The 25,591-nt window shown below is 49.5% G+C and overlaps 1 protein-coding gene across 1 annotated transcript; it reads right to left on the reverse strand.

Moving 5' to 3' along the window:
* Positions 1-18,520: 18,520 nt before the first annotated feature.
* Positions 18,521-25,174, reverse strand: AAR2 (AAR2 splicing factor homolog (S. cerevisiae)). The gene is made up of 3 exons (XM_010564579.1): positions 24,418-25,174; positions 22,714-22,943; positions 18,521-19,648 (listed from the first exon to the last, which is right to left on the reverse strand). Exons 1-3 carry the CDS (start codon positions 25,172-25,174, stop codon positions 19,481-19,483), a joined length of 1,155 nt encoding a protein of 384 aa, XP_010562881.1. The 3' UTR covers positions 18,521-19,480.
* Between the last annotated feature and the right edge of the window lie 417 nt (positions 25,175-25,591).

Consider the following 25,591-nt stretch of genomic DNA (forward strand, 5'->3'; position numbering starts at 1 on the left):
CCTTTTTGTCAAGGGCAGTCACCCCTAGGACATTTCCATTATCTTCCAGATAGACTCTTCTCAGAGGGCCAATCTCCTAGTCTCAGCCAGAGACAGATCTAGGAGGTCCCTGCTGAAGAACAATCAACCAGTGCTTCACCTGGTAGCACCTGGAGGCCCAGGTCCATGATAGGAACATACACACTGGGTGTGCAGAGCCAGTGCTTTTGTAACAGCCAGTGCTTTCTTACAGCAAATCTGGCTTGCATGTGCAGGAAGGACTCTGCCCAGAGGTGTGCACTGCCATCAGCACACACAGACTGCTCCTCCAGCAGCAGCAGGGCTGCAGCCCGCCTCCCCCTTTTCCCCGAGCTCTGGGATGTGCAGGCACTGCACTAGGGTCTGCTGCACTGGCAACTCCATCTCTCAGAAATCAGATTGGAAATAATCTCAGCCCAGACAGCAAAACCATCATCTGCTGTGACAGGAATAGTTCCTTGACTCCATGGGGCCAAGCGCAGCCTTGTGGCAGCACCAGCATGGCACCCACAGGCATGACTGTGGACCTGTGTGGCTCTTGTGGTCCTTTGGATCCTCTCCTGGGGCAGGAGCCAGCAGCACCAGTCCAAGCCTTGCCCCTCTATTCAGCGATCTGAAAGAAGGCCTTCAGACACTATTCAAGACCACTGGGAGCTACAGGTCCACCCTGTCCTACATTCAGAGGCACAGCACCATCTGGTTATTTTGGGTTGACCACCTGCCCCCTCTCTTCAGTAACAGCATCTCTGCCAAGAGATTGCAATGGAAGGACTGCAGGTAGAAGGCACCCAGCCAACACCTCGGTGGAGAGGCGTGCTCGGTGCCCAAGCCAGTGCTGCCCTTGGCCTCCTGTCCCTCCACCTCTGTCTCAGCCCCCCCTGCATGCTGCGGCACCCCTGAGAACAGGATGGTCCCCAGGCCTGGTGCAGCAGCTTGTCCTCTCCTCGGGGCACCAGGAACTCCAGCAAGAGCGTTAGATCCTGGCAGCACACAGCAGCACAAAGAAACAGAACAGTCATCAGCAGCTTGGACAGCCCTGGGCACTGCACAGGCACAGTGCTCGCCAGGACATCAGGATTATCTTTCTCCATTAACTAAAAGCACTATGGGAGTGCTGGCATCCACCTGGAAAGCCATCAGGGACAGGCATGAGGAAACTTCTCATCAAGAAGGGCTGCTGCTGCTCAGCATTTGCTTCTGGGAGGCTCTGCCTTAGACCCCTGTTTCCCCTTGAAATAACAAGCCTGTTCATATTAAATATCTTTATGCTTGGAAGGAGGGCAGAGGACGTTTGGGCTTGGATTGCTCCCAAGGAAGTTAATTTGCACACTTTGCCTTGGCTCAGTCGGTCTGGAGTGGTGACAGTCCAGACTGCAGAGGACTTAGGTGCTCAGAAGACAATGTCTAGTGGCAACAAAAGGAGCAGAAAGGTGCAACGAAATGGAGTCAGGCCATTCTGACGTGGATGACCCCTTCCAGACAGCACTCTTCGGTCCCACACTGGTACCTTGCAAGAACACTCGAGCATGCCCACCTGACACTGGTCTGCAAGGCATCAACTCTACAAACACTTGCTGGGCTGCTGGCATGTTGGTTCCCCCACCAACTCACACCACAGAGGAATAAAGCTGTCAGTAGCACTGGCACTGCCAGCAGGAGCAAGCAAGCCCACTGGTGAGCAAGAGAAACATTTCCTGTTTGTGTGGAAACAAACTTCCACTCGCAGCAGTTCACGATGGGCCAGGAGTAACTGCAAACTCAACCACCCAAGTCCCATTGCTCTGGAGATACCCAGGCAGGACTGGGCATCTCTCCTGCAAGGTGAGCAGCAGGACTTTGACAGGGCATGAAGGGACAGCCGGCAGTATGGCCGAAGGAGAGGGTGTAGGAGATGTGCGATGCAAAGAAGCCTGCTACAGAGCAGCAGTGGCACAGGCAGATGCCAGCTCCAGCCCTCTGGCCACCAGCCCAGTACCACCCTGCCTGGGCACTGAGGTGGCACTAGAGCAGGGCATCAACTTGCACTCTTGCCGCTGCCTAGCCCATCCAAGGGGCACACATCATCAGTGGTGCTGCATCTCTGTGGGGCAGCCCTCAGCACCTGCAGGCAGTGCCTCTGCAAAACTGCTGCCACCAAGCACCACGGCACAGCCACACGGGGCTGCGATTGCTGTGTGGGGAGGGAAGGGTGACCTTGTCCTACATTTTAAAGGCCATTTTTCATCTGCAAAAAGCAGCCAAATGAGGGCAGCAGCAGGGAGGAGGAGAGATGAGCAATGCAATGCAGCCGCGAGGCAGAGGCAATGCCTCTGTGCTCAGCAGCACTCTCTCCCCTCCCTGGCACCGCAGGTGGCTAGAAAGGGGGTGCCCTGCTGACCCCATCTCTGCTCCCCCTCCTGTCCTGCCCTGCTCTCTGACAGCAAGGGATGTGTGGGGAACGGGAGCTGTGGGCTGTGCCCAAAGGGGCAGAGCAGGGGTGTTTGAGTGCAGACCCATGGCTCTGAGTCAGGGTCCCTGGGTCACTTCAGCCAGGGATCAGTGCAGCCCCGCCCCCAGCACACCCTGCTAGGCTGCCAGCAGCCACAAGCCCCCAGGTCCTGTGCCAGTCTGCCAGCCCTGCGCTGTGCCTTTGACACTGAGGGAGTTTCAAACAACCACCAGAAATGTGAACCAGGACCCCAGCACATCCCATACACATCCTGCATGTGGCAGTCCTTATTTTCTCAACAAAAGGTAAGAATTCTCTGCAAGATCACCAAGTTGGACCATCATAGTCCAAATGCGTCCTCCACCCTAGTTCAAAACATCAGGAGATAAATGGAGAAACCCAAGTGCATGGTCAGCTTTGCTAGGGAAACACAAACCTGTCTGCAATACACAGACACCTCTCCACTCACTTCCCCAGGGTCCTCTGGGGACATGTCCTGTTCCTGTGAGCAGGGCGAGCCCCAGGGAAGGGGCTGGACTTTGGTGTGGCTGTCCAGGGCCTGGAGAGGAGGCCTCCTGGCTGTCCCATCTCCTGGCGCAGAGCTGGGGAAGGAGAGCTCCTCCAAGCATCTGGTGGAGCTCAGCGTTATGCTGCAGCTGTGAGATTTCACTCCAGGCTCTGGAAAGCACTTCAAAGATATTCTTAAGCATTTTGCTGCTTCAGAACTTTAATGATAGTGCATCACTTGGTTGGCAGGAGCTGAGAGCTTCCCTCCTCACTAGCGACTGAACATTAGCAGAAGAAAGGAAGGCTGAATTATGGGTTGATGCTCTCCATTCAGTCTCCCATTTTCTGGGAGGAAAGATTGCTCAAGTGTAGCCATTAAAGAAGGCGGCAGTTCCTGCATTCCAACCCTAAAACTGGAAAGCTTACTCAGGTTTAAACAATTCAAGAGTTTCTAGAAAAAAAGGCCAAGGTGTCTGCAGAGAGGAAAGGACAGGGAAGAGTGTCCAGAGGACATGACTGCTTCACCTTTAATCCCTCTGACAGAGGCAAAATGTTGCTCTGCACACAGGGACCTGCTAATGCCCAACCTCATGCACTGCAGGGCTCTCTCCATGCCTTCCTACCAGCTTACGTGCAGGTATGTAAGTAAGTATGTTGGAAGAGGTATCTGAGCATCAGTCTGGGATGGCTTCCTGCCTTCTTGGTGTGAGGGCAGGCTAGAAAGAAGCTGGTGCATTATCCTTCCCTCAGTCCCTCCCTCCCATCCATCTCCTTCCACACTGCCAACATCTCCTAAACTTTGATGGTGCCACAAGTTCACATGTCTTCTCCCAGACTGCTGGGAGCCCATGCCACTGGGTGTGAGGGAGCCAGAACTGGGGGAATGTTTCCAAAACACCAGGGCGCTGCTCAACAGGCATAAGCAGGGAGGTCAGTCCACAAGGCTGTGACTATTCAGTGGACCAGGCTCCCCAGAGATGCTCTCAGAGAAGTTCTCAGATGCTTTTGCCTCCAGAAGTGGCCACAATTTGAAGCAATTTCCAAAGGGGTATTGTTGCCTTGGTGGCACAGCCACTGGCTCTGGGCTCAGACCTGGGATCCACTTCCTTGGAACCAACTCTTTTGGGATGGGCTCAGGGCAGCCACCCATAAAGGTCTGAATGCAGCTGAACATGGGAATGGAGGTTCATTCCAGGAGACATCAGCTTAGTCTTAGTACCACAGCATTGACTCGTACACCATGTTGTCCCACCTGAGACAATTTGAACGGTGACTATAAAGTAACATACAGCTGCTACACAGCAACAGGGTGGAAAAGAGGCATCAGGATAAGCTGGGCCCAAGCTGGAGGAAAAAAACCTACCTCAGTCACAAAGCCACTTCTGTGAAAACCTACCCCATGTCTGGAAGGAAAGGTAGAGCAAGGAGTCCTGCGGCTGCACTGAGCTTCAGAGGTACAGCACAAGATCCTGTATGGCCCTGGAGAGCAGCAAGGAGCTGTTAAAAGCTGCCTTTCATGGCCTCACCTGGGACTGATGGAGGAGCTGGGAACCCAAGCGAGCATGAGACGGAAGCAGGAAGAAAGCCCTGCTGCTGCCTGTGGAAAAATAAGACCTCCACACAGCTGCAGGAGCAGTTTTGTTGCTGATTGTTTTTACAAGGGGTTAGGCTAGGTTGGTCATTAATATTAATGTCTTGGTAAATTATCCATATTATGCATTTGCATGAAGCATCCCCCAGTGATGCTTCCTGCATTGTTAGCCAGCCTCGCCCTGCGCACCAGCAGCTTGCTCACAGAATCGGTGGCTGCATGTCAAAATGTTTTATTTTATTAAGAAAACAAAACTCAAAGCAAAAATGAAAAAAGCCTGGCAGGGGGAGCTGACTCCTTCCTGCCAACAGAGAGCAGACTTCAGACAAGAGGGGCAAACCAACACGTCACCTTCCTGCACGTGTGACAGAGTAGCCAAAGGTAGGATCCCTCTACCAGGTGGAGGGTAAAGGAAAGGGCCATCTTCTGCCCACCCATCCTCTCCCCAGGATGGATAGATTCATAGCCCTAAGCTAGAGACAACAATCCTATCACAGCCTAGATCTAGTCTTCCCTACCTCCTTCCCACATCTCTCTAGTTCTTTTCTCACGAGACACTTGGCTCCTTGAACTCTGCTCCTGTCTCTTGTTACTGCTTGTATGAGCCCAAATTGTATCATCATATTATTATCAAGCCATGCACCTGATTTTCTGGTACACTGTGTCCTCATCAGGAGGCAGCTCCTTGCAGCCCAGTGCTTCATTTAGTACAAGCCAAATTGTGTTGCAATGAGCAAAGCAACACTAACTCTTATCTGTCATCTTCCATGTGCTTTCCAACACCCTGCACAGCACCACGCTCGTGTGCAGACGGGTGTCTGGACTGGCCACTTCGAGCCTTCACTCTCAAGCCACAAACACAGATTCACTGCAATTAGCGGCTCCAGACAAGCTCCTGGGTGCTGCTCCACTGCTGCATGTCCCACACACCACTGCAAAGCCTCATCCCGAGCTACCATGGCTGTGCTGCTGAGCTTGCCAAGCAGCTAGGAGCAGCAAAGGGAACTCCACTCCTTCACCTTCCCATCATCACTGTGATGGTGTCCCTGAGGGTCACCTGTGAGGGACCAGAACCAGGACACACTATATGGAGAGCAAAACACCGCTGGGGCACCTCACTGGTCCCCTGACCACAGCAGGCCACCCTGCCCCATGCAGTCAGGAGGCCACATCAGGGCCCTGGACCTCCCTCCTTGCTTGACCTGCAATGAGGATGGAGGCATAGACAGAAAGGACTTCATGTTTGAGGAGGACCAGCCTCTCACGGGCTGCATCAGCGCTGAGTGGAGAGGGACCATGCTGAGAGCCACAGCTTGTCCTCCACCACTCACTCCAAATCCCCAAGTCAGTGACAAGTGCCACACTTTGAGCACAAGCCTTTTAGCCAAGAGACAGCCTCCAACCTCAGCACCATGTTTCCAGATGCTTCATGCAGGTGTCTGTGGTGAAGGATATCAAGAGATGATTAAGCAGCAGAAAATGCAAAGAGGAAAGATAAGACACTTGTGTGGGACAGAGGCATCTAGAAGAACCTGCTTAGTTCATAATGGACAAACCACCTTTCAGAAACAGCCCTTCTGTTCCACCAGCTCCCATGAGCACACCTAGTAGGGAGGGACAAGGACTCATCACTGACACCTGCAAACCCCACAGACTCCTCTCCACCAGGGCCCATAGCATGGGAATGAGACAGATGTTACATTCTCCCTGGCCAGCCACATTTGGGGTGTTTCTTCAGTCAGAGGTTGCAGATATTTGCCCAATTCTTTTTAAAATATCTTTTCATAGTTCTGGTCTTTCCAACATCCTGTGAGAAACTGCTTCATAAGCAAATTGGTTGCTGGGTGGAAGGATGCTTTCAAGGTCATCAGGAACTTCCCACCAGCTCTATGGAAGCTGTCCTAGGTCCTACCTCTCCTCCACACCTCTCTGGTTCCTCGGAGAGGGTGTTCAGTAGTGGCTGTTGTACCTGAGACACAGGCACACCCCCACCATCCCATCACCACCCACAGCCCCACCACAGCCCTTTCACTGCAGAGCAGGTGCATGGACACTGACACCCATTGGGTCCCCTGGGATCACAAGGATGTGCTGGCTGAGTAGGAGACAGACAGACTAACAGCACAGAGTGAGTGGGACTCATAGTCAGGGCCACGTGGGTTGCACGGCCAGGTGCCATCCTGCAAGCTCCTGAAGGACCACAGTCACCCAGAGCTGAAATCCTCCAAGCACTGAGGTCCCTTGAAGGCCCCATGGAGCATAGCTGTCCCAGCTCCAGCAGCTCAGCACAAGGATAAGAGGGGCAGAGAGCCCTGGTCCTGCCCCAGGGTGGAAAGGCCAGCAGAGCATCCTCAGCAGCAGGCTCAGAAAACCCTGCCCACGGTCACTGGAAAGGAAGGGATGAGTCAGTGCATGAAGGCCACTCATGCATGGTGTGGGTGGAGCACAGCAGCAATTTCTTCCTCAGGAGATTATATTCTTTGCAGAAGTCCTTTTTATTTATTTCTTCATATGGGCAATTAGCTGCTCCTCAACTCCTCCGCACCTGGGGCTGCTACACGTGGGAAGGAGACACTCACCATTCCTCCTGCTGTGCCAGGAAGGCAGGCACGGACAACAGCACAACCCACAGCCAGGGTCAGGAGCTCCTCACGGGACTGATGTGACACTGAGGGGTCAGGGCTTGACCACACAGCCTCACCCCTTGGCCACAAGCTGCTCCCAGCCACACCCCCAATGCCACCACAGTCCTGAGTGCATGTGGGTGCTCTCACCATGCCTGTCCTGTATATCTCAACACTATCAACCACCGCACAAGCTGTGGCAGACAGCCTGGTACCAGTGTTGCCCCAACAGTCAGATGCAGCCTTGGCTGGGGCGTGTGGCAGTGGGAAAAGCAGGAGAAGCTGTCGTGGTTTAACCCCAGCCAGCAACTAAGCACCACACAGCCGCTCACTCACTCCCCCCCCATCCAGTGGGATGGGGGAGAAAATCAGGAAAAGAAGTAGAACTCCTGGGTTGAGATAAAAACGATTTAATAGAACAGAAAAGAAGAAGCTAATAATGATAATGATAACACTAATAAAATGACAACAGTAGTAATAAAAGGATGGAAATGTACAAATGATGCGCAGGGCAATTGCTCACCACCCGCCGACCAACACCCAGCCAGTCCCCGCCACTTCCCAGTTCCTAAACTAGATGGGACGTCACATGGTATGGAATACACTGTTGGCCAGTTTGGGTCAGGTGCCCTGGCTGGGCATGAGAAGCTGAAAAATCCTTGACTATAGTCTAAACACTACTGAGCAACAACTGAAAACATCAGTGTTATCAACATTCTTCACATACTGAACTCAAAACATAGCACTGTACCAGCTACTAGGAAGACAGTTAACTCTATCCCAGCTGAAACCAGGACAGAAGCAGAGAAGATGTTTGAAGAAGCCTTGGGTCTCCTTCCAGCTCTGTCGCACTCTTGCTGTGCAAGCTGAGATTACACCACCCAGTTACCCCGGGTGAAATGCAGGCATAACTCTTTGCCAGCTACAGACAAATAGTACTTTTAGTGCTTGGGCCACTTCAAAACACTTTCCAGGGACAGCTGCAAACTCCATTCACCTAACAGAGCCTACTGCAGCTGGTGCCAGCTCATTGGATCTACCTGTGGCCTGTAAAGTGGAGCAGCCCTCAACAGGCTCTGCAGGGCCTCGGTCCTACCCATGCAGAGGTGGCCACCATCTCCTTCCAGCTCTGCCAGGCCTCAGTGTGTTGGATGCTGCCTTGCCTGGTACCAGGGTTCAGGGACAGATAAACAAATGAACATGTTGTGAAGGCACTTGCTGAAGAAGCTGTCAGAAGCGGTCCTGTTCACAAGCTGTACTGTCCTTTAGGAAGGGGACCAGGCTGAGGACAGCACCCAACTCGTGCTGTGCCTTACTGCACACTAAAATATTAGAGCTGGCTTTGATTAGCATCACAACAAGAGAGTGCAGCTCTCCTCCAGTGCGCATCTTCAGACCCTGTCTCTGCTGCGAGAAAACAGAAAATCTGACAGATGTTGCCCAGGCAGGATCAGAAGGAAAGCAGAAATGTTCCAGGAAAGGTGACCCAAAGGAAAAGCTCCTCCTGTTGTCCTCCACACTAGCTCTCTTGGCCTGGAAGGACACAGGGAGAAGGATTATTTCCTGAAGCCTTCACAGCACACATCAGCTGCAGGGGGAACTCACAGGCAGAGCACTACCCAGGTGGACTTTGCTACCCAGCAAAAGGGTGATTCAAACAACAGAAGGGCATAGGGAAGCATCAGTGATCCCATATACCACAGGAGGTGCTCACCCCATGGAAGACTGCACTCCTCAGACCCAGCACAGCCATCAGCCTGTAGGACAGATAAGGTGTTCTCGCTTTTGCATCCATCTCCTCCACAGTATATAGTGGAGTTCAGGACAATACCGAGGTGCCTCGTGCTGCCCCTTGGGCAGGTCACTCCTTACACATGTGTTACTCTCCAGCCAGGCAGCTCAGGAGCACATCAAGCTGCAAGGGCTGGAAGAGGGATGTGCCTGCAGCTCTGCCCCAGCTCTGGGCAGGGCTGCACACACAGCAGCACAGGTTTCCAGCCACCCCTCATGGTGCTGTCCTTTAGGGGGAAATCCTGTTACTCAAAGTCATCTTTCCACCAGCACATTTCCAACCCACATCAAGTAGTGACTGCCAGATGCTGGTCAGGTCACTTGCTGAAGAACTGGGACCTCTCATGGGCACCCACACGTCTCCATCCCTGTTGTGAGCTGCAGAGACCTTTCCCTGGGTCTGGCCCCTGCTGAAGTCCCCCTAGGGAAGTCCTGCTGCCCGGCACTGCCAGAGCACAGGGGTCAGCATTGCCAGCAGCCCCCAGCTCCTGCTGCCCACCGGAGGGGTGTGCTGCCATCTGCCTGCATTTCTCCACAGGGAGCGGGCCGGCAGCCTGCCTGCACAGCCATGCACGGGCCAAGCAGCTGAGGACCACTCGCAGCCCTGTGGTTGAGCTCTTCACCACTTGGACCCCTGGCCCAGCACATCACAGGGAGGAAGAGCTGGGGCGGGGGGCAGAGGTCTTCTTCCTCAATCCAATCTCCCCGACCCTCCAGCTCTGTCAGGTTTTGCTGTCCTTCCTCATCATACCATACACAACCTGTCTCACTTCCCCAAATCACATAGTCAGCTATCCATCCTACCTGCAGCACCCCTTCATCTTATTCAAACATCTCCCAAAACTGTGTTCCTAGTGTCTTCCTACCAAATTTGAGCAAGCATCCAAATTTCCATCTCCTAAAACCCACTGACTTATCTCCTGATGACACATGCCATCATCCCCACAGGAGAAGGTCTTCAGAGCAAACCACTGCTCTCCTCCCTACATCTGCAGGGGTTCAACCAACACACTGCTCTCATGGAGATCCCACCATGTGTTTGCTTGGACCCAGCAGGGCTGCTGGTGCCACACAGGGACTCCAAAGCTGGGAGAGGTGGGGATACTTCCAGTACCTTCTCAGCCCAGCTCGTGGCCCCTCCAGTCCTCAGCCCCACGCACCTTGCCTGACCAGCAGCCTGCTCAGCATCTCCACACCTTCTTCACACCTCCAATAAGCCACATCTTGCCAGATCTAACTGGTGCCCTCATCACTAGCAAAACAGCTCAGGCACAGGCTCCATTCCTGCCTTTAACTCTGCTGGTTCTTCAGGGCAAAGAGCTCTTCCACCATATGCTGTGTCATTATAGGACCTGCCCCACCATCCTGGGTGCTTCGCTTACATATCTGATGTCCACTCATACAGGACAGGTTCCTGTCAAATCTCACATTACAGGTCTGGACAGCCACCACATCAAGCAGGGGCCAGCTCCCAGCCAGAGGAAGGGCTGCCCTGCTGCTGGTGCAGGCAGCCAGTGGTCAGTGGCAGGTATCTTGGGCACTCATCCACCCGCTCATCCATCCCGCTTCCCTTTGGGAAGCAATCAGGTCAGGAAGGCAGGAAAGGCACGCAGAGCTCTCCTCCACTGCATTTTCCCATTGATTCACAGTAGAAACAGGAGAGGCCAGAATAAGTAGCAAAGGGGAAAATCAGTGGGGTAGGGAGGAGGAGAAACAGCTTTGAAACCCAGGCCACAGACACAGGACTACCGGTGAATAGCATTCATCAGGCAGCAGCTGAGGAGGAGATTGTGTTCCCCAGCTCTTCCCTTGCCTCCACTAACTGCAGAATAAGCATAGATGCTGCTGGCTTAATTTCATGGACACAAGCCTGTAACATGGGCACCACAGCCGCGTCTGTATGGGTCCTGCCCCAACAGCCAGGTTGGATGCAGTAACCCTCTGCTCACATGCCAAACAAACTGAATTAATTGCCTTGCAACAGTGCTTTGATTACCAAGACATTCCCAGGACATCCCAGGCCTCAGTCTCACTTGCTCCTTACTCCATGGAGCACTTTACACCTGCTTTGCACTGGTGCACACTCAGCACGTTTGGCATGCATTTAGAGGACCGAGGGCTGGCTGCAGACCCAGAGCCCTTTCCTAGGCACACCTCTCTTCAGCACCTCCTGTCCTGCACTGCAAGAGCAGAAACAACACAGGTTTGAGCCCTCCCATCACCCACCATGTGACAAGAGGGAGAGAGAAGGTTTTGAGAGGCATTGGCAGTAACCAGGGGAAGAAGCAGAGCTGTTACTTGAGGGCCCAAACCTACCCAGCTGCTCAGTAACTTCAGCTGCCTGATGCACACACTGATAGCTCAGCTCCATGTGCATCCACACACCTATGACTTCACGTACACAAGCCGGTCAGCCAGCTCTGAGAGACCCTACCTGATGGCAGTGATAAAGCCAGCCAAAAGATGCTTTCACTGAGTGGTGACCTGAGAGGAACATGGAAAAAAAATTGGTTTACTGCTGGCACAAGACAAAACCTGCCATCTCCTTTTAGTACTGAAGCATGGGAAGACTGATGGAGTTAAGTCACATTAGAATTGGACTAGGACCCCCTGACACAATAAGTGAAGTTGTCTGGTCTTTTGAAGTAGCAATAAATGTTTTGTCACTGAAGAAGCAAAGGAAGAGGGAGAAAAAAATGTAAATCAAAGGTAACATTTTCTTTGGGAGTTTAAAAGAATCTTTGCAGGGAACAGTGGATAATAAGGAAGGTGGAACATCTCCTTGCTAATGCAGGAGAGCTCTTGACCTGCCTGCTTCTGCTGAGGAATAAAGTGAATGAAAGCCCCAGAAGGAACATTAGATCACACTGGTTATTGGTCTTGTTAAGAAAATAAGTCCATTAAATGAACACACTTGGGCAGCATGAACTTCCAGCAATGATGAACATGCACAGCCCTCCCCAGTGAACTCTTGCTAATGAAATAAAGCCACTAGAGGCCCCGAGTGACCACACACCACAGCTGGGTGATGTGCTTTAACAGGTCCCTGCTGGATTGCACATGGAAGGTCTCTCAGAAGTCTGTAGACTCTCAAGTGATGCTTTTTAAATCCTGAAGTGGCTGTTCAAAAAACAAAACAAAAATACCAACAGACAAGAGGCCATGCTCAGCACAAATGGAAGAATGGAGCCCAAGGGGCCACCCAGCACTTCTCCTGTGTGAATCGTCTTGTCTGCCCAGTTGCTGCGAGGTCTGCCAGCTCATCCCTGCTCCATCACCTCCTGCCCAGATGCGGTCAGGTGTGCATGGTGGGAACAGGTGGTGCTGCAGCAGGAGCCAGGCTGTACCCCCCATACCTGGCCCCGCTAACCACAGGTGTCCCTGGAGAAAGCCATCCCCATCAGCAGAGCAGCCGGCTGTGGCTTGGCTCAGGGTCCCCTCAGCACACAGTGGATTCAGCTCTACCCAGCATTTAACCTGTTTGAGCAGCTCACAGCAGTCTGAAGGTACAAGAACTTACACGGGGAAGGAACAAGCAGCATTGAGTGAATACTTATTAATGTAGCTTCATAAAATCCTCCAGCAAACCTTATTAAAAGAACAATTCACCTTCCTGTTTACTGGGAACAGTCGACCTCTGCTCAGAGGGAACAACCGTCCCTGAAATGCAGGTTATTGCAGAACTACATAGTCCAAAGCCTGTTTTGCTGCTCTGTGGACTAGGCAATATTGGGTTCTGGAGCAGCCAGCCCCTTTCCAGACCAATGCGTGACTGCAGGGCCTCAGCATGCACATGAAGCATCAGCGTCCCAGCCGGGACGTCCAGTACAGACTCTGGATACGTCACCAATGTTCAGTAATGAGGCAGCACTCCCAGGGATAAGTGCCTGCTACAAACAATTAATTCCTTGGACTATCTCCAGCTAGCTGCATTAGCCAGGCATGAATATTCACTGCTGCCGAGTACTTAAAACATAAGGATAGATCAGGAAAATAAAGTTGTTCTTGTAGTATGCATGCAGAAATTACAATATCCAATGCCAAACCTGTGAAGATGGAGCCACCCAGAGGTCCTTCTCCTTCACTGAAAACCCCTTTTCTGCAAAGGAAGCAGTCTTCTCGATCCAAACAAATTTTAACGGTAAAGTTTGTTTTAAAATACATGATGAAGCCTGTGCTCCTGCCAGTGATGCTCTCCTCACAGGAACCTTCACAGAAAAGGCAGAGCAAGTGGCCCCTCCCAGAACAGAAGTAAAGATATTTGGGGGGGAAGCTGTGAAAAATCCCATCATTAACAGGACTGCTCCTGGAACATTAACTCACAAGCTTCTTACCAGTTCAGTAAAGTTATGAGCAACTTTCACAGTAAGGGAAAAGTCCCACAGGTAACTTGTGCCACTACTAATCTTCCAGCTACAGAATTAGCTTGGGCTACCCAACACAGGCTCCTGAAAAACAATTAACAGGAACTCCCACTGTTTAAACCAAGATAGCTTCATTAAAAAAACCCAAACAAAACCCCCCAAAACCCCACAGGATGAAACACATCAGATTCTCAAGGAAATTCATGTCCCTTGTAGATCTCTTCCCAACAGACATAGCCACCTCTTTGCTTGCTCAAGTGCAAGAAGAATCCCAAATTCTGTCCAGTCAAAAAAACAGCTCTTGTTTCATGCAACATCCGATACCTCCAAAGTAAGGACAAAACCCTGCCTATGTCAGTGCTGAAAGGGAATGTCTTTTCCAAACCCAGCTTTTTCAATAATAACATCCTTGATGTCCCTCATTTCCAAACCTCAAAAGCTTCCTGTGAGACCACAGTTACTCCTGGGTTAAGCCTTCCTGGATACCACCTGCTCTTCCTCACACTTCCAGCTGCTCCCCAGCTGAGGGAGAAATGAGGGATTTTTTAATATAAAACAATGACCATTTCCTTTTAATTTTTTTTTTTTTAGAAATACCTTTAAACTTGAAACTTGCCATCTGTATTAGAGTTTAAATTTACTGTAATGTATAAAAATCTTAATAATTACCTTTATGCTGCCCTCTCATCCTAACGAATGCAGGCACAGTGATCAGAGCTGGGGAGGAGAAGCAACTTTTGCTTTTAAAAACCACCTTCTTCTGAATTAAGTGTGGCTAAACCTGCTTTTGGCAGGGGTGGGGGCTGAAACCTACAGCACAGGGTAAAACTAACTCCCCTTCTGGTAAGCCCTGCACACGCCCCAGGCAAACACTGGCCCCCGACCTCCAGCCCAACCCAGGGGCTTTGATCAGCTCCAGCAGCCAGCACAGCCGAGAGCTGCTCTCCCTTCTCCCTGCCCGTCATCTCCCCGCTCACTGCTCAACACCTGCATTTTTCACCACTTTTCCTTTACAAATACCAGTTGATTTCCTGAATTATTTAATGACTATGGTGGGAAGAAACATAATTTTTACAGGCAAAGAGACAATAAGTAAATTGCAAAGCGGCACTGCAGGAACACTCCTGTTGCTGGCACCTTTCTCTTACCAGGTCAGCTTTGCATGGCATCTCTAAGATACTGACTGAGCTGCAAACTCCCTCGCAGAGGGGGAAAGCATTCAAGTGTTACAGCTTCAGGGATCTGAAGTCTCGGAAACTTCTCTTGCACTTCAGCTACGCATCCCATTTGATCCTGTGCAGGACATGGGAGTTACCACCTGTCAGCCAGGCCACTGACACAGCCCTTGTGATGGCTGCATGAGATGAGAAGTAAACCCTCTCGTTGTTTCCTTCTCCCTCTCGCTTCTTGCTTGCCCAAAGTTGAGACCTGGTAGGGGCCACCTCAGCTTGCAACCATGCCATGATGAGCATGAGCACAGGCTTTTTGTTTCAAATCTCTGTAGGCCCTCAAGCTAAGGCAGACAAGAGCCACCAGAGCAAGATCTGAGCTCTGCTGGAAGTGAGCAAGGAACAGACCTGGCACCTCACTGCCCATGCTGCAGCTGTGTGAGCCGTGTCCGCTGTGCCCTGACAGCAGCTCCTTCCTCAGGAAAACACAAAGCCCTCCTAACGAGCTGAAACAGACCAACTGAGCCAGGCAGGGCAGCGAGTCGGACCAACACACCCAAAGCAGCGGCTCTGACAGTCTGTGTATATGGATTTTTCCTCCTATTGATTAACCCATTTGGAGTTTGTTTATTTGTATTAAGGCTGCCTTGCAGCTCATTTACGCTCTCTTAATGAGGCCCCTGCAGAGTCGATGCCTCCTGTGCATTAATTACAGGCTCCATCACAGCTCATGCTTTATGGAGCATCTTCCCTCCCACGCTCCAGCTCCACTCTGTGGTTTGTACAACACTTGCCTCCGTAGAACAGGCTCCCACACTACCAAATCCCAGCCCTGGTCTGCCCAGGAGATCGCAGCCGCACCGCCTGCAGCAGTGCACATTCTCAGAAGGGGAGCAGAAATAGCTATGAAATAGCTGACCACATCGGGAAGGAATGACCATTCACAGCACATCCCTTTTATAGAAACAGGGCTGCAGGAATAAGCCACTGTCGTAGCTGTGTTTGACAATGAACAGCAATATCAGGGGAAGATTATTTCCTTTTTCAGAGAAAGGAATCAAGATGTTCCATTTCATCTTCTTCCATATTCCAGGAGCTGAGTGCCAGCCACTCCATCTGCAGCAGCTGGCATAGTCTATGTCCAGCTGTCAAAGCAGTAGCAGAAATAAATGTAGCTCCAAACAAAGGTGGTGTATGCCTAAGAGACACTGAAAAATCTCTCACTCCTGTTAGTTGTTAGAGGCAGGAATACCAAGTGGATATCTATTATTTGTTATTTCTGGATTAGAGAAATAAGGGTACAATACTAACAAACACTAGAAAAGCCTAATAAAAATAGAAGAAGACTTGAACTGAAACAAGACACACACAGAAAGGCTAGGGTCACCATAAGAAAACACTGAGGAAATAACCAAAAATTCAACTTACCATTAAGCAGTGAAAGTGAAAGCACCAAGGAAGAGTCGCTGGTTCAAATAATAATTAACCCTGAGCTCAATTCAGATTTAAAACCACAGCACTAACAAGCTACACAGAGTCACTGGTCGCTTTCTACAGCTTCCCCACCTGCTCCCTTTCATCTTTAGTTTTCATTTAGAGGACAAGGATTGTGGGACAAGAAGAACACCTCTGCTTGTCTGGGTAACATCTAACAGTATACGAACTTGGTGCTGTTCAAGGTCTGCAAGCATTGCTGTCACATGAGTCAAAGCACTGCTGAGACAGCTGCCACACAAACCCAATTTGAACTGTGGGTTCTACACTGTGGGTGTTCATCAGTGACACGATGAAGTCAGCAGCAATCCACCTGAAAAAAGACAGAAGTGGTCTGTCTCCTTTTTTAGCAGCTGGGGAGGACGTGGTGGAAATCACAAAGGAAGCAGCATGAACTGGCAGAGGAAGATGTGCCATTTCTCTTCCCAATAAAAAAAGGGTGTACAATACTGGGATAGGAAGGCAGCTTTCTACAGCCTCAGGCAGCACATTCCACATGTCTGAATTTGCATAGTTGATGAAATAAGCAGGAACCATCTTCAGTTTGGTGCAGGACAACATGGAAGCCCCACACAGGATAAATATCACTGTCTTAAAATTCTGGTTTGGCTAACATTACTGAGCCTATGGGGAAAGTGAAAAAAAAAAGAAGGAATAGCAGCTCTCAAGGTTGAATACACTCACACTGGGCTTTGCATTGTAAATGCAGTGTATATTTGGGGGTATCCAGTGGTCAGCTCATGCCACTGCTGATTCACAAGTGATTAGCTTCACCTACGGCTAAGCAGGGCCCATGCTCCTACACAATTTGCAGTGAAGGCACATGTCACAGGACAGGAATGATGCCAATTTGCCTCACTTGCACAACTCTGGCAGCTGGACAACTCTCCACATAAGCAGGAGGCCAATGTACCTCATGCTTCAGTGCCACTTCACAATGCACTGAAAGCTGCTTGTCCTGACCCTAGTTCATCGCTGAATCAGTGTTGCAAACACATCACATATTACACTTCATTGGCTTGCAGTAATTTGTATTTACACACACACAATCTCTCTTTTGCTTTCAGATCATTATATTCATCTTAGCTGGAAGAAGGGGTAGTGTTATCATAGCCATAGCTGGCCTAAGGCTATATAAGAGCAAGAAAATATTCCTTCTATTACATGCTACCGCTTTCCTTTTATACCCTCCTTTCTGCTGACTTCAACAGGAATAACAGCACTCTTTTCCCTCCCAAATTTATAACCCCCCCTTTGCAAACATCCAGCATATGTTGCTTCATATGTGCCAGCTTCCCTTTTCCCTCAAAGTGTGCAACTGTATCATATAATGGAGCTGAATTCGAACACCTCAACCTGTATTTAGCTGAAAGTTCACTGCTTGTTTCATAGCTAACAAAGGGACTGTGTCCTCAAAGGCCTGTTTATTCCCCACCTTTTTTGTGGGTCTAATAAGAGATATTACCTCTCCCTATTACAACCTTGCAAAAAGAAAAAAAAGCACAACGGAAATACAATTATATTCTCTTTTCTCAGTTGCTAAAAGTGTAGCTCATTATGGGAACCTGACTATTACACACTTTGGAAGTTAATTTTCAGTTACTGTTTTTGAGATTTAACAAAGACACACTCAAATTAACCTAACCATCAAACAAGTGGGAGCATTGCCAGGACAGCCTGCAAAGCACTGACACTGCCTGGCCAGCCTGGTCTGCAGCCACAGAGCACAGTTCTCTCCCTTGCAGACAGGCAGGTCCCCATGCTACCCTCACTACTTACCATCAGTGACTGGTGTGCTACTCTAAAGCAAGAGAACAAGTCATCAGGCTGGTGCAAAGAGCCAACAAACCGAAAAGGCATCTTTCATCAAAGCGGGGACTATTCATTACAAATGATTTGTCCAGTTGGCAACTGGAAAAACAGCACTGCCTGTGGGTACAAAGAGCAAGACATCAAGCGGACAGCACAGTCAAACTACTGTACAAAAGATCTCAAGGGTGTTAAGGACAAGAAAGCACGGAAAGAAAGATTTAAGAACGAAACACTTGCCATATCAGAGTAACCTCCCCTAAGGGTGTGTGGTTAATACGGAGTCCATTTAAAATGCACAACCAAGACACCAGAGTAATAGAGTGCAGAGCCCTTGAGGAAAGGGAGGAAATGGCACCAAGCAGTAGATGAGGGCTTCTGACAGCCGATTCCTGTGGTAAATTCCCAATTATCTGGAAACACCTCATCACATACCTTCTTCTCAGAACACGCCATGCTTTCTGCCACGCCACATACCATTTTACTGTGAGTTGTCCTTGGATGTTACAGATACCATTGTGATGTTACTTCTGGGGACACTGGACATCCAGATGAGAAAGAGAGGGCAGTGTCACTGTACTATAAGCTTTGGCTAAATAACTAAAAAAACCACTCGTATAGATGTTTTTTGTAGGCAAGGCTCTCGAGATTTATTTTGAACTATAAAAGACTAACAAACAGCAGTATCTTGTTAGACATGCATACAGACAAATTCCTGAAGAAGTCTAACAGCCAAGAAAGTAACAAGCGAGTGGTAGAACTAAGGCCCTGTGCAACTCCCAACAGGCACCACAAGTTTTCTTACAGCCTACCTGTGGGAAATGGGGAGAAAGAAGAGACTGTCACCAGTGAAAATACGTAAGATTTCTAATTATAACAAAACAGAGGATCCAGTTCGTGTGGAAGTCTGACCTTATATCTCATGCTCGCTCTCTTCTTCAAGACCTGGGTGACTACTGTCCAAATAACTACTTCTTGTTACTAAACTGTTAACTTTCTTTTACATCAGGCTAAACAGTGTCAGCAGTAAATACAGTAGGCTTTAACAGAATGGGAAGAATAAGATACCTCAGTATTAGGGGTATGAAATGGGAGGAATTTTGCTTTGACTTTGAGTCCTCCTCCACAACAGATCATTGCAATAAATCACAGTAAGCAGCATAAGCATCCAACACAGTTTTGAAACACTTGTGGTTACATCCCTGTAATGCAAGCCTAGGAAGAGCAGAACCTCTCAGTTCACAGCCTGGGTTCAGTCTGTCAAAAGCTGCAATGCCCAGTCCTGTGGGCTTACACTCCTCGCTCAGGAGGCATCAAATCGGAGCAGCAAAGACTTCGAGTGTAAACCACAGATGCTCTCCAAACAGGGTGTCACACCTCCAGTCCAGGAGGATGGAAGGGACCAGGGATCTAGAGGTCAGCCAAGTACAGAATGAGGAGATGTTGCAGAAGAGCTAGAGGAAAAAACCAAGGTGTCCAAAGTAGCCATGTGACAATACTCAAACTCCTCCAATAATTCTGGTCTCCTCGCAAAGTTAGGAAACCTCCTGGGTTTTTCACATCTGCTTCTACAGCAGAAAGAGGAATCAGCTTCAGAAACAGACTTTAGGAAGGTGGCAAGGTTGGAGAAGATGTGGAGAAAGAGTTATTTTAAAAAGCTGTTTGTTTCTAAGTGAGCATTTTGCTTAGTCCACCTGCACACCCTCAGGAAGCAATACCACTACAGGAGCACAGTCATCAGGCTCTGCCTCAAAGTCCCATTTAAATTTCTTCGTTAGGTGAGCCTTGAATTTTTCAGCCTTTTTCCTTAGGGTCCCATCAACAGCAGCACTGCATGTGCAGGAAAAAAACACCTAAAAGAAGAAAGTAGAGGTCAGTCAGAACTCAGCCATAGCACAAGCTGTGCATCTCTTTCCTACAAAGATGTCATCAATAGGGTGCACCAGGAAAAGTTTCAGGCTAGGCCACTGGTAAGGGATCTACCACCCTGGAAACCACTCCAGCTTTGGGGCTACCTAAACAAAGCCTACACTTCTCTCATCCCACAGCCAAGACCAACATCCTGCCTTCACTCCACTGAGCCAGTGTTAGAAGTATTTGCACTAAGGTAATAACTTTGTTTCAAGGAGGAGTATATATCTAATTAACTATGTACTATGGAATTCTGAAATATGTGTAAGCGTGAGCAAAGAAAAATGTCTGAGCAGAAGGGGAAAAAAAAAGGACTATCAGTTTTCATTTGGCACATAGCCAATTTTACAGCATGTGTCAAAAAGGCCAACAGGTAATTATACCCATCTTTTTCATCGTTGGATGGACCAGGAGAACCCCCAAAGTAATTTTGTAATATGGTATCACCAACACCTTAGGATACAGAGGAAACTTAATAAAATTACCTTGAGGGTAAGAGAGGAATGGGAGCCCTCTGGAAAAAGTCCAGTTATCCCCAGCACAGCCATTCCCCTGAGCACAAGGCACTGAAATCTGGACTAACCTCTAAGGGTGGCTCCCCTCCATCATCCAAACACACACAAATCTATATAAACTTTTCACAAATTCACAGCTTCTGTTAGCACTTTGAGAGTTAAAGCACCTGTGTATGATTAAATAGGGCATTTAGCCTCAGAGCCCATCTCTCATCAGCTTGCTTCTGCTCCTTTTCTGAACATATGATCCAGAATTTGTTTTCATAGGAAGAAACTTGTATTTCAAAGCCAAAAAAAAAAAAAAAAAAATCACTGCATGATGGAAGTGAAGGGAAAGCCCTCTGGGGAAAAAGCAGGTTTCTTATTGGGGAGAGGGCTACGGACAGCTGGATAAAACACTAACAATGAGCAGCAAAGTTTGTTGCTTTGTTTATGATCATTTGCCTTTTCCTTGTTCATTCTACCATGAAACTGCCTCTTTATAACATAACTGTCTTACACAGCAAGGCTGCTATTAAAAAAAAGATTAAAAGATTATACTTCCCACTTCTACTCAGTGAATTGCACATTAGTTATTTAATCAAAATTATTTTTCTTTAAACGTTGTTAGGGCTACATATTTAGTGGAGGTTGTGCTGTACTCTTCTTGCCTTAGATCAAACTCCAAAAATAAAGTTGCTGTATTCAAAGCTGAGCAAAAGCTAACACAGATAATACACTCCACACACACACACACCATTTTGCCCCCACCCACATCCAGTTAAGACTGTTAACTCTGACGGCTATGTACATAAAGTGACTGGGTAAGCCAAGTTCCAGAGGTTCCCTGGCACTATTTCAGCGCATCAGGGAAATCCCACAGGAGCAGAGAAATGGAGAACTTCTAGCAAGGAGAGGCTCAGTTCAACCATAAGGCAAATTTCTTCTTTGTTACTAGGAATGTGGTGACTCCTGCTAGGGCTTAACAGTGATCGCTGAAGCCAGCACAGCCACCTAAAGACATCAGCTTCTACTGCTTAAGTAAAAAGCACAAACTGATGAAAGCCAAGGGCATACAAGACTCAGGTATCCAAAAAGGAAAGATAACCAGCAAGGCAAGGTGCTTCCAAGATTCCCATCAGATGGAAAGAATGGTGGTTGACAGATTCTTTCTACTGCTGCAAATTGACAGTGCAAAGCATTGCTCTGTGAGTGTGCTGCAAGAGGGCTAGGTTTTCCAGTCCTGTAATGGGATGGAAAAAACACACCAACAAAAATAAAATAAAAATTTTAAAAATGAGACTTTTATTAATCCAAATTCTGAAAAAGAAAGTCACTTGATTAAAGCAATGCTTCCCTCAACATTTTACCCAGCAAATTAAAAACAAACACCTTCATCCTCCCCAAATCTACAGCAAGAACCTGGAGTTAGAAGTAGAGAAATGCAACCACTCCCTGAGAAAGGAGAAGGTGCTACCAGTTTGCATCAAGCAGCTGCAACGTAACTTACAACTGTTTCTGCGGGGATTAAGTTTCCATTGCTGAGCTTCACCAGTTGGGCCTTTTTTTTTTTTTTTAAAACCAAGTTTTGCTTAGTCTGTTTCCTGAACTGTTAGCATGGTTACGATCAGTGGGAGTAACTGGTTTTACTAGCGCTGAATTACAGATTTGCCCATGCCTGTCTCAGTAGAAGCAGTGTTTTCTGCATTTTGGACTAACCATAAATTCCCTCTGGATAAGAACTTGATTATAGGAAATCTTCAACTTTGCTTAAGACAAAAGGAATGGAAAAGCTTCTTAAATACTATCAATACCCTAAGCTCAATAAGGTTTCACTGCAGCTTCTCTGCATACTAAGCATACCATTTAAACTGACCAAAAATCAGCATCATCAGTCTTTTATACCAAAGTTTTGGGTTTGTTTTTTTTTAAAGAATGAATAGCATTTGGAAAAAAAAAAAAAAGAAACAGACATCATCTTGCACTTGCTCAGCCTCTCTCATTGTTGTTCAGCTCAATGTAGTTGAAGGCCTTAAAAATGTTTAGAAAAGGTATGCTGGTACAGTCCCATCGCATTACATGCGCCACTCCAGAACTCTAAAACCATGCCACTGTAGCAGGCTACTTTCAGCACTATTTGCAAGGAAAACATAATAAAAAAGACTGAGTCCCTATTCTCTGTTGCAGCCATCTTCATTAGCCTTTCCTCTTGTTGCCTCACTTTGCTGGCCTCTCTGCATGTGGACTAACTCAATTTTATACTGCATTAGACTCATCTAGGCATAGCTTGAGCAGATCAAACTCCGAGATGACAAGCAAATGGCATTTCTTTGTAAATAACACAGGGAAAAAGTAAAAAAAAAAAAAAAAGCGTGTGCTTACATAGGCTCACTATCTCCCACACAGCTCAACAGTAGCTTAATTCTTTTTGCAGCTTCTCCCTGAATTTGCTCTGATGTCCTGTATGCCCTCTCCTCCCACTCCCATTTTTCAAGAGATAGCAGCAAACATACCTGTAAGGTGCTGGTTAAAAAGTTGTCCTGGGAGACAATGTCCACAAAAAAATCAGCTGGGATTTCACTGAGCTGGTGATACAATACAGAAATTAGATTGATGTAAAGGTCTTGGTACTTCCCTATGGCATCTTCGGATCGGCACAGGATGTTCAAGAGTCTTTTCCAGTGCTCAAACGCATCATATACATTCCCGATCAGGAAGCAGATGAAAGCAAACTGCAACTCAGCTGTGCATATTCAGCAAAGGAAAACAAAACAAAACACACATAAGACTAAAAACATATCCAAGGTACACATACTCTCAAAAACTCTGTAAATGATTGCATAAAACTCTGGGTTTGCCTTTTGCACATGCATTCTGCCCTTCCAGTGATTCTGCTAATAGCAATCAATGCTTCAAACTGACTATTTCCTAATGCTCTGCTCTTCAGCTGGAGAAAAAGCAAAGCATAATCAGGCAGGTCCACCTGGAACTGCAATTACCATCTTTGGAGAGTGACTTTACAGGCAGAGTAAAGAGCCACCTAAGGACTTCCACTATCATCCATGTTCTCAAAATTACACCCAAATAAGAAGTCAGACATTGCTGTTATTCTGCAAAGATTCAGTCTGCCTGGTTTCCAAAGCCACACAGAAACGCAAATGCTACTGCCCTTGAACACAAGGGCTGTGGGAACACTGGGAGAGGTGAGCAGTACATTAACAGATGTTTTTTCCTCATTGAATTAAGATCCAGGTTTGTCTCACTGGCTGCTTAGCATCAGCTATTTTGCCAGAATGGTGGTGTCACCATTTCCTAAGGTAATCCATTCTTTGTATATCCTAGAGTTGTCTTTGATAATTTTGATAAAGAATAAGTTGTATAACATTAATATAGAAGAATGGAAGAAGGAAAAACAAAGGCTTATTCCAAACCTCAGTAGCCTTGAGGCTCCAGCTCAGCTGGGTTCCCAAGCCCTCCCTCCATCCTGCCACAAAACAAAACCACACTCCAGGATCTCCACAGATTTGATATTTATTCATATCACAAGTTGTCAAAAAAGGCTGGCAAGTAACTGAGACCCTGTGACTGGGAGCCGCAGGCCTCACTGTGGATGTCTCCTGCAGCAGGGCTGGCCGATTTCAAACGCTGCCACAGAGAGTCATCAGCAGCACAAAGCACAGCTGCCACCACTCCAGCCAGGGAGGGGACCAGCCACTGCCTTGGGAACCACCTCACCACCGAAACGGGAATGAGAATCTGAAAATCACCATGTTCTGCCCCATTCAATGCTCCCAGGACTCCCTAAGCTCCATCCTCCAGAGGTTCACTTAACAGGCAAATTGCCAGGCTGGTCCACACGACAGGCCCCCTTCACATGAGATGCAGCTCATGGCCACCTATGATTGCTGCTTTTGACTTAATTTGAGGCAATCTGGGGTCCAAGCACAGCACCCAGGAGCAAGAGAGGCAAATGTGGCAGGCTGGCAACTCCTGACACCGGCACCACGTCCTCACCCCAGTGCAACTGGAACAGGCCCTATAGCTGGTAAAAACTCCACAAACTTCTGTCCTGCAATTAAGAGAGATGCCACAGGGTGCCAGGGAACAGGGCCCGCAGAACAGGTGCGGGTTTCATCCCGGGGCTCTTATTTTACAGAGAAATGACTTTATTCTCCCAGAGCACCCGAGGACTGTCCTGGGCAACACGTAGTACTCACCAAGCAGATCCACAGGCTGGCTGGTGTATCGCTGGTTAATCACCTTCTCCAGGGTGTAGCTCAGGTCCATGCTGTGCCTGGTTATCTCCTCCGGAGTAGCACCATCGGGGTACATCTGCTTCGGCAGCTCCGTGAACCTGATCTCGGTGCCAGCCTTTGGCTTCATCTGGGGAAGCCGTGCCACGCCTTCAGCGTAGCTCCGGCACGTGGCGCCGAAGGGCGGCAAGCACTGTTCCGCCCGGTCTCTGGTGAGCCGCCCAGCCACGACCGGCAGCACCTCCGAGAAGGCGCAGATCTGCCCGCTCTCCGGCTGCAGCTTCTTCATCACCGCTTCGCTGATGAAGCTGGTGAGGGAGACCCACTTCTTCAGGGTCTCGTAGGGATAGGGCCCGAGGAACTGGTCCATCTCCTGCAGGTTCTCTCTGAAGGCCTCGGCCTCCCCCGTGGCCCGGGGTGCCAGGCCCACCGCCTCGCTGGCAGCGTCCCACCGCAGCACCCGCACCTCCCGCCGCTGCAGGCTGAGGAAGAAGCCGGTGCGCGGGCCCGTCTCCCGGCCGTCGCCAGCCCGCCCCGCGCTGCAGTGCAGGAAGTGGACGCCCGGCGGGATCATCTTGACGCCGCGGAACCTGGGGCCCACGGCCCAGGTGCTGTAGTCGATGCCGAACTCGGTGCCCTCGGGCACGCCCAGCACCACCACCGCGGCGCCCTCGAAGAAGAGCTGCCTGGCCAGCTCGGGCTCCAGCCGCGGGCCCGCCATGGCCCGGCCGCGGGCAGGGCAGGGCAAGCCGCTGCCAGGGCCTCCGGCCCGCTCCTCACCGCCCGGAACCTCCGCGCCGCCGAGACCGCCCGGTCCTTCCCCAAAAGCGCCCGGGCGGCACAGTCGTTCCGGGCGCGGCCAGTTCCGGGCGCGGCGCTTCTGGCCAGCGTGGGGAGCCGCCGGCACCGCCCGCCCTCGCCCGGGGCTCGAGGTGGGTTCTTCGGGCCCTCACTGCAGGGGGCCGTGGACACGGCCCCCAGCAGGCAGGGGTCACCTGGTTCATCCCCCCTGGCTCCCAAGACCCCAAATCCCGGTAGCTCTTTCCCCCTTTGCCCTCCCGGGGCCCGCCATGGCTGGCGGTTACTCCACTCTGACCCAACGACCCCCAAAGACAGTCTCGCTGCCCCAGACCCGCCC

This window comes from Haliaeetus leucocephalus, unplaced genomic scaffold (genome assembly GCF_000737465.1).
Source record: "Haliaeetus leucocephalus isolate CR32 unplaced genomic scaffold, Haliaeetus_leucocephalus-4.0 Scaffold182, whole genome shotgun sequence".
In the NCBI taxonomy this organism is placed as follows: domain Eukaryota; kingdom Metazoa; phylum Chordata; class Aves; order Accipitriformes; family Accipitridae; genus Haliaeetus; species Haliaeetus leucocephalus.

Bases quoted from the DNA above. Each gene is read 5' to 3' on its own strand.
- AAR2 (XM_010564579.1), bottom strand. From the start codon at position 25,174: ATGGCGGGCCCGCGGCTGGAGCCCGAGCTGGCCAGGCAGCTCTTCTTC. The intron at 22,944-24,417 runs GTGAGTACTACG...GAATATGCACAG, and splicing joins CCAGCCTGTGGATCTGCTTG to CTGAGTTGCAGTTTGCTTTC. The intron at 19,649-22,713 runs GTATGTTTGCTG...TTCTTCTTTTAG, and splicing joins TTTTAACCAGCACCTTACAG to GTGTTTTTTTCCTGCACATG.